Consider the following 9,276-nt stretch of genomic DNA (forward strand, 5'->3'; position numbering starts at 1 on the left):
GATTTCCACAAGTTTTGCCAAAGAAGAGAACATTAACTTCACATAAATTTTAAGTGGCTAGACGTCTTACACGTACACGGGGTGGCACGAGGGGCAGATACAAACCAAGAGTTCAAAAGAAGCGCTATTTTCAGTCCGTACGTCCTGTCTAATCGTATGGAAGCTAAAGAAGTTCAAATAAGTCAATATTTCAAAATTACTGAAAAATACCAATTTTACCGGGGTCTCCGTAAAATACGGTATTTTACCGTATTATACCGTTCTTTACCGGTAATATTACCGGCCTTTACATCCCTACCCCGACGCACATCGGACAGCTCCAGGAGACGTTTCGTCGTCTTTGGAGGAAACGTTTCGATCGTTTTATTTTTAGACGTCCTCAGGGGATTTAAACTGAGGAGGACTTCCTAACAAAATTGTTAGGAATGACTGACTTAGGCCTCGATGTAACATCGATCGACACCCCCTATCTACAACCGCTCCCAGGCTGCCTGGCTGGGAACAACGGCGTAGCTGCCGGTCCGCTGGGGACAAGCGCTTAGCGGCCGCCTCGTCGCCAACAACCGCTCAGCTCCGGCCGCGCTCCCGACAACACCTTAGCTCGCGTGGGGCTGCGGAAAACCACTCAAGTGGCCTTTTGGACGTAATTTAGTTTTCAACCGATTTTGTTAGAACATTATCGTCTCTTCCACCTATCAAAATATGGAATCTCAAAACGGCTATGTTATTTTGCTAAGTCGGATTGAACTTTGACCTAACCTCAAACCTGGTCAGAGTCCTCCGGCATACAACCGCGTAGCGCCGCGCAGGTACTTCAAAACAGCGTAGCTACCCCTTCCCCATTCCGGCGTGCCCTGAGAGCGAAGCGGGTTGCAACAAGTTGCAAGAGAGAACATCGAAGAGGAGTTAGCCAGCCATGTCATGGCATCAAAAAGGTCAATGAAAATCTGCAGCATAGCTCAGAAGTCTTCAGCTGACGAGCATAATGGTAAAGTAGCTAGTTTTTATTTGATTAGTCGTTTGAAATTCAAGTTCTGTGGCAGTGTTAACCTAACTGCTGATATCATTTTATTTGAGATTTGGTTTGATAGACATTATTGCAAGGAATACCATCTAATTTTATTTTAAAAGTTGCTTTCAAACTTTTTCTGCTATGTCAGCAGGATGAATTGCTTTGTTCAGAAATATTTCATTCATGCCAGTACTTGTCGTACTCATGAGGTGATCATGGCTTCTTGTTGGCTTGTTTGGCTTTTCAGGACCGAAACCGAAGTCTCAACCTACTCAACCCCTTCGATTGGCTGACAGTTCCTCAAAGCGAGGTATGTATGTTGCAAGGGAGAAACTTTTTATTAGCTGTTCTGTTAAAATGGAAGTGACCTGCGCAGAATTATTTCGCAAGTCATAGAGTTGCTAAATCAACTAAGTAAACAACTGTTCATTTTTCTTCGCAGTTACCCAACTTATGTGATTTTGTGATTGTGAGTAGAGATCTGTCATTAAGTGTGGAATGCTTATGCTTTTTCAACATTCTCTCTAACAATGACAGCAAGCTTTGTCCATTGTTTTTAACGGGGCTTGGTTCCTGTCCATTCTTGAATAATTTCTGTCCTGTCAGTTATGCATACACAGTGTGAAGTGGTTTTTGTGAGTGTATACTTTTGCGTTGCTTTCCTGCAGTGATAAGGTTGCAAACTTGAGAGCTGAAGCAGAAAAGCGTTTCGTTCAAAAATGTTTAAAGTTTTTCCTTTCTTGAGACGCCAGGTGCCAGCTTGTGAAGCACCGAGTGTCAGCATGCTGCTTGTCTGCCTGCTCTTGCACTCACTGTTAAACAATAATTGGGGCTGTTTTTCTTTCTTTAACTAGTGCTGTATGTTTCTAGGATGCAACTCAAAGGTTTTGAATCCAAACCCAGAGCCACACAGAAAGAAGCTGAACTTCACGCCGCCCAAAAAGAGTGAGTATTTTCCTGGTGTCAGTCTGAGACAATCTGATACCTCAATGACTTATCATCAAATGAATCTTTGAAAGATATTTGCCAAAGTGCCTTTTGCTAATATTTTGACTAAGCAGCAAAGGTCTACAATTTTATTTAGGCCGAATATTTGTTGTAGTTTGAAACTAGCAAAGAGAGCAATGCCATTATTTTATAAATTTCATTTTTAAATTTATTTTATTCTGAATTAAATGCATTCAATTCCATTTGATGCACTCCAACGAGAAAGGATAATAATTAAACAATACATTGGTTCCTTCTCAGGTTTGTCTGCTCAAAGGGAACAGCATGGCCATCTCGTTTCCACCCAGAAGCCTGCAAGTGGAACGATTGATCTGGAACGGAGTAGACAGAGGGCAGGACTAGGTCATCTCAAAGCCACCTTGGAGTCTGAATGTGGAAACAGCAGGAGCTACCTTGCAGAAGATTCTCAAAGTGCCTCCTCACAACAAGCTCCTAAAGACTCCATCAAAGGTCTGCTGTTAACAATTTTATTTAGACTAAGTATTTTTTGCAGCCTGTAACTAGCAGTGACTTGAGAGCAATGCCACATTTTTTCATGGCAGAAAGTAGGTGATTCGCCATGTATTTTGTGTGGTCCCACTTGAATTGTAGGCAGAAAAGTTGCTAGTAGAGGAGAGTTTTCATATTACACTCTTCTTCAAATTTTATTTTTTTTCCCACTGCTTGCTTCTGATATGGGACCATACACATTACATGAAGAATAATCTGCTTTCTATTTTTAAAAAATGTGGTATTGTTCTGGTCACAGCTCTTCTCAAGCTGCTCAAAATGTTTGGTCTCATTATTTTTTTCTTTCTTGACCTCTGCCGCTTTCTTAAAATACCAGTCAATATTTTTTAAGAATATTGGCTACTATGCAGACAGAATTTTAAAACAAGGCGTTGGGTTTCTTTCCAGATTTTTCTAGCCTGAAGAAACCATCCGACCATAACAACACTATCTCGCCTGGAAGTGGCAGCGGTAATCAAGAAAAGACACGAATTGAATCTGGGGATCAGGACTTGAATGACTCAAACACAAGTAAGTTTATGCTCTGAATTATAGCTGACATTTACATAAATATGGATAATAATTAAACAATACATTGGTTCCTTCTCAGGCTTGTCTGCTCAAAGGGAACAGCATGGCCATCTCGTTTCCACCCAGAAGCCTGCAAGTGGAACGATTGATCTGGAACGGAGTAGACAGAGGGCAGGACTAGGTCATCTCAAAGCCACCTTGGAGTCTGAATGTGGAAACAGCAGGAGCTACCTTGCAGAAGATTCTCAAAGTGCCTCCTCACAACAAGCTCCTAAAGACTCCATCAAAGGTCTGCTGTTAACAATTTTATTTAGACTAAGTATTTTTTGCAGCCTGTAACTAGCAGTGACTTGAGAGCAATGCCACATTTTTTTCATGGCAGAAAGTAGGTGATTCGCCATGTATTTTGTGTGGTCCCACTTGAATTGTAGGCAGAAAAGTTGCTAGTAGAGAAGAGTTTTCATATTACACTCTTCTTTAAATTTTCTTTTTTTCCCCACTGCTAGCTATTGATATGGGACCATACACATTACATGAAGAATAATCTGCTTTCTATTTTTTTAAAATGTGGTATTGTTCTAGTCACAGCTCTTCACAAGCTGCTCAAAATGTTGGTCTCATTATTTTTTTCTTTCTAGACCTCTGCCGCTTTCTTAAAATACCAGTGGCCTAGTCAATATTTTTAAGTGTATTGACAACTTTGTGGATTGATTTTTTAAACAAGGTGTTGGCTTTCTTTCCAGATTTTTCTAGCCTGAAGAAACCAATTGACCATCCCAACAACACTATCTTGCCTGGAAGCGGCAGCGGTAATCTTCAAGGAAAGACACAAATTGAATCTGGGGATCTGGACTTGGATGACTCAAACACAAGTAAGCTGATTTAATTTTTTATTAGAACGCATTGAATACCATCTATACACTTACAGCAACAAGTATAATAATTAAATAATACATTGGTTCTTCTTCAGGCTTGTCTGCTCAAAGGGAACAGCATGACCATCTTACCACCCGGACTGCAAGTGGAGCAATTAATCTGGAACGGAGTGGACAGGGGGTGGGATATGATCATCTCAATGGTGCCTTGGAGTCTAAATGTGGAAACAGCAGGAGCAACCTTGAAGAAGACTCTCAAATTGACTCTGCACAACAAGCTCCTATTGACTTCACTAAAGGTAACATTCTATTAAAAACATTAATTTTTTTTAAATATTGTGTCTTTTAAACTTTTGATTGATATCACTAAGTATGCATCAAACCTAAGGCAGAGTTTCAGATAGGTTAAAAACAGATTTCCTCGCTCAATCCCTCAATATTAAAATGTGGAGACAAATAATTGTCTCGAGAGGAATCCTCTCAAGTCAAGGCATGTAGAAAATTATTTGTGAATAAGAAGTTCATTGGGACTTAGGTAATATATTTTATTTCATAATTAAAAATCAGACTCATTACTCTCTTATTTGAAGGCAGCCCTGATCAAAACTTTTAGGCTTACAACTGTTTCCTCATTTTTCCGAGTTTTTCTTTATTCAATGATCCTAATATAGTTTAGACGGGTGTTTTCATTCATTGATGAGGGTCGTGTGAGAAACATAGAAACAAATATGGTCATACTGGTGGCGTCTTCTATTTTACTCAGTTATCTATTTGAAAATTTTATCCTAGTATTGATTTTTTTTTTTCAGATCTACCAGAACTTGTTCACGATGATGATCCTCTCAACACTAGCTTGGAGACAAGTTTTACAGATTTGTTGAAGCCAAATGAGAAGAACGCCTGGGAAGGTTTGTATTCCTGGCCTGCACTTGAAATAATGGTTCTAATTTGCTATAGCTCATTTTCTCTTTCTATTCTTGACTGCGCAGATGATATTTCTTCAGTAACAGTGCTGGGAATTCAGACTGAAAGTGGTATGAATGCTTCTTTTTCCTCTCCCTTCAGTTTCTTAGTCAAACAAGTTTGCATCAGCTGTCTCATCTGGTGTTCAAAGTTAAAAAATATTTTGTGTCTTCCAGGATTTTCCTTTTCTTCTGGTGAACTTCAAGTGGATTCTTCACCTATAATCACTGATGCAATTTTTGAGTGTCTAAGTCCTGAAACACCTTCTTCTCAAATTGTTCTGGAAGTAAGGGAAGCACCTGTTGAAAATTTAGATACTAGTACAGCTGGTAAGATTCATTTGTGCTCATGTAATAGTGCAGTTAGATTTTTCTTCATTATAGTACAGTTAGATTTTTTCTTCATTTTACTTATATTTTTTCCTCTTAGATCATGATATCTCTATTGACTCCACTCCTGAATCACGGAAGAGAACCAGGTCTGCGACACCAAGATCTGGCAGTCCTGTTCGAAAGCGTTCGAGGAATTCGGCTCTATGGAAAACTAATATTAGAAAGACAGCAGCTAACTCTGGCCAAGAATATGTGTCTGCAAGGGGGAAGTTAGTGAAAGCAAGACAAATGAGACTACCCTGCTCATGCAAATTGGATTGTGTACATAGACTATCTGAAGAACAACGGAAAAAAGTTTTTGATACATTTTGGCAATTGGCAAGCCATGACCGGCAGTGGGAATTCATTCGAAACTTTTCTGTGAACAAACCCACTAAGGGTAAGGATGACCAAGAACCCAAAAAAAGAAAATGTTCTCGCTCATATTTTTTTGAAGTTGATGGTGAAACCATAACTGTTTGCAAGAAAATGTTCATGTGTACCTTAGATATCTGGGATGGATGGATTGATAGCGCTTACAGCCATGTAAACCCTCAGAAAGGAAAAGTGGCAACACCAGACAAAAGGGGTCGCCATGCAAACCATCCCAAAGTTATTACTCCAGAAAAAATTAAAACGGTCACAGAACATGTAGCAGAGTTTCCAAGAGTACCATCGCACTATTGCAGGGCAAGTACTAAACGTGAGTATTTACAAAGAGGTCTGAGTCTGAGAAAAATGGCAAAATTGTATCAGAGCTGGGCTGAGTCTAAAAATCTTCCCCATGCATCAAGAGCTACTATAAGACAATATATAGACATTGTAAATTTGCATTTCAACTTGGGTTTTTTTAAACCAAAAAAAGACCAGTGTAAACTGTGTGTCTTCATGGGAAGCAAACACAACACTCCAAGATTGAAAGCTCAATACAAAGATATCTATGCTACCCATATCAAGAACAAACAGAGGGTGAAAAAAATTAAAGAGCAAGACAAGGCTGCTGCTGAGAAAGATAGAACAATTGCCCTTTGCTCTTTTGATTTACAGAAGCAACTCAATCTGCCTCATTCTCAGGCTTCACCCTTTTATTATCACAGTAAGCTAACTCTGTACAACTTCACTGTGTTCCATTCTATCAAGAGGCTTGGGTGCTGTTTTTTGTGGCATGAGGGAATGGCAAAGAAAGGATCCAATGAAATTTCAAGTTCTCTTCTCTACTACATTTCTGAACTTGTAAAGGAAGGCTACAAAGAGTTAATTTTTTACTCTGATAACTGTGGAGGACAGAACAAGAACCGCTTCATTTTCAGTATGTTACAGTTGGCTGCAGTTCGTTATTCGGTGAAAATCACTCACAGGTTTCTAGAAACTGGACACACCATGATGGAAGTTGATTCCATCCATGCCAGAATTGAAAATTCGACTGAGTTTTCTGAACTGTTTGATTTTGATGATTGGATTAAGGCCATCGAGGATGCAAAAGAAGAGTTGCCGAAATATGAAGTGATACCCTTTAAGAAAGGGTTTGTTCGCACTTTCAAACCTTTAGTGGAGACCCTGCAAACTTGGGAAAAAGATATGAAAGGTAACAAAATACAATGGCAAAAGGTGAAAGAAATTTGCATCAATGGAGCAGAGGGCAACAAGGTACACTTAAAGTATGATTATGATGGTGAGACGGTAACTCTTAATCCGAACAAGCCTGGACGACCGGTTAATTTGAAGACTTACCAGCCACCCCAAGCCTATGAGGGGGCAATTCCCTTACCTGCATCCACCATTGCGGGCATAAAAAAATTTTGTAAAGAAAAAGACATTCCAGAATTGAAGCAGCCTTTTTATGATGATGTCTTAGCTGGGTGTTGGCCAACGGATGAAGATGCTGCTTCAGATGTTGAGGATGATCCCATGGAAGCTCTCTGTGTTGGTGACGCACTGGAAGAAGAGACTAATAAGGGTGAGGGAGATAGAGAAGAAGAAGATGAGGAACGTGCTGAAGATGAAGATGATGAAGATGATTACGATTGAATTGTTTCATTGGTGTGCTTTCTTTCATCATACTATTTTTCATGAACCATCATGCTGTGCATGCGCATGGAATAGAATGTGCAATAATTTTTTTTTGTGTGTCTCTTAAAAGAAAGCGTTTGACTCATGACTATTTGATGATCTCCAAATTCCAAAGATTTCTTTAGATTTTAAGTTGAATGTTTGGTCTTAGGCATGTTACCTCATGTCATCTCAAGACTGATCCTTTTAAGGTAATGACTCATTGTATGTTATTTCATCTCATGGCTTACTGATGACAGATTTGAAATTTGTAACTTTAATTGTTCTTTTATGTGCCATAATTTAGAAAACTGATTATGTAAGTGTTTTGCTTTGAATATAAATATTTTATTCATGAAACATGTCCCACCTTTCATGTTGAACCCTCCATTTAAATATTCATCTAACTTTTATTTTACTGTCAAACTAACTGTTGTTTTAATCACAATGATGTCGAAGACCAGAGGCTCACTTTATTCAGTGGCTTCTCGTACTGATCATGATAACGTATGAAATGAACCACCATTGACACACATTTACCGAAGTTAATTTATTTTGGACACTTAATTTATCTTTAAACCAACACACCATTTTAGACAACACAAGATATGACGCGCGAACAAAGAAAAAGTGATGCCATTATTAAGCTACACCAAAGTAAAAGAACACTAAAGTACAAGACAAGGAATAAGATTATAAAATGGAAACAGGCAAGAAACATTCTTCTATAGAACACAGCTGATACCACCAAACATAATAACACAAAGATCATATCAAGTTGACAAAAAGTTCCGGCTTCTTTTCTCTTAACTGGGTTGAACAGAACATTAATTTTTGCTTCGCACTTTAAATAAATTTCTTCTTTTTTCAACCAGCATCCATTGAGAGATTAATAACAATACTCTGGATAGAAAGTTTACCATTTATGCATGTCTTCATGAAAATAAATCATCGGTGAGGATGAGTTAACCTGCAATTATAAACACAGCATTAAATCCACCAATCTAGTAATTCTGGGATATGATAGTGTTGCAGATAACTTCGTTTCTTTATGCCCTTTTTTCAGTTTCATCAGCACATAATCAGGGCAAGTTATAAGAAATAATGTTGTAAACAGTGCTAGTTGGGGAGCAGTCAACCCAACAGCTTGTATATTTTGATTCAACTTACCTCTAAAATTGACAATTGGGCATTAGCAGACATCCGATTCTGTAGAGTAAAGTATAGGCTATCGTTTAAACCTATCGGCATTGTTGATAAATAAACCCTCGAGTTGTCCTCAGGTGTGAAACTTTCATTTCACTGCTACCGAAAATCAGCCTGGAGACACTTGAGTGGTTTTCCGCAGCCCCACGCGAGCTAAGGTGTTGTCGGGAGCGCGGCCGGAGCTGAGCGGTTGTTGGCGACGAGGCGGCCGCTAAGCGCTTGTCCCCAGCGGACCGGCAGCTACGCCGTTGTTCCCAGCCAGGCAGCCTGGGAGCGGTTGTAGATAGGGGGTGTCGCGATGGTAGGTGGATAAGGCGAGTTGGGGTAAGGGATGTCCCCATGGGCAGCAGATGGTCGCTGAAGAATCAACATCGATGTGATGGGGATCGAGAATTTTCTGATATGGATTCTATGTGGATAGCAGGTTTAAGAGTTCCTATCAAATCGACATATCTATCTCTTATCCACGTGGAAATTACATTTCGATATGTCTGGATCCACGTGGAATCCACCTATACTCGAGTAGCATCCACGTCGTTCCTCCACATCGATTCCACGTGAATTCGATGTGGGTGTTCCCATGGGGACAGTGGCATCAATCCATTCATCATAGTTGTTGTAGTCTGGCTCCACACTCTCAGCTTCAGTCAAAAGCTTGCCCGCCAAAACGTAGTTGGCACCACTGTCAGTGGTAAAAGAAACAATCTGTTTTGTTCTTATACCAAATCTCTTCAGAACAATTTCGACTAATGTGCGGAGATTCGAAGCTGTA

General features: G+C 39.6%; 1 protein-coding gene across 1 annotated transcript; it reads left to right on the forward strand.

Annotated features, from left to right (window-relative positions):
- Positions 1-921: 921 nt before the first annotated feature.
- On the forward strand, positions 922-7,383 carry LOC117643346. The gene is made up of 12 exons (XM_034382191.1): positions 922-988; positions 1,260-1,322; positions 1,883-1,957; positions 2,261-2,470; positions 2,918-3,040; positions 3,120-3,329; positions 3,784-3,912; positions 4,011-4,214; positions 4,725-4,823; positions 4,905-4,949; positions 5,055-5,207; positions 5,308-7,383. Exons 1-12 carry the CDS (start codon positions 922-924, stop codon positions 7,275-7,277), a joined length of 3,348 nt encoding a protein of 1,115 aa, XP_034238082.1. The 3' UTR covers positions 7,278-7,383.
- Positions 7,384-9,276: the final 1,893 nt, after the last annotated feature.

Source organism: Thrips palmi, unplaced genomic scaffold, assembly GCF_012932325.1.
Source record: "Thrips palmi isolate BJ-2018 unplaced genomic scaffold, TpBJ-2018v1 HiC_scaffold_17, whole genome shotgun sequence".
Lineage (NCBI taxonomy): Eukaryota > Metazoa > Arthropoda > Insecta > Thysanoptera > Thripidae > Thrips > Thrips palmi.

Bases quoted from the DNA above. Each gene is read 5' to 3' on its own strand.
- LOC117643346 (XM_034382191.1), top strand. From the start codon at position 922: ATGGCATCAAAAAGGTCAATGAAAATCTGCAGCATAGCTCAGAAGTCT. The intron at 1,958-2,260 runs GTGAGTATTTTC...GTTCCTTCTCAG, and splicing joins CTTCACGCCGCCCAAAAAGA to GTTTGTCTGCTCAAAGGGAA. The intron at 4,950-5,054 runs GTATGAATGCTT...TGTGTCTTCCAG, and splicing joins GGGAATTCAGACTGAAAGTG to GATTTTCCTTTTCTTCTGGT.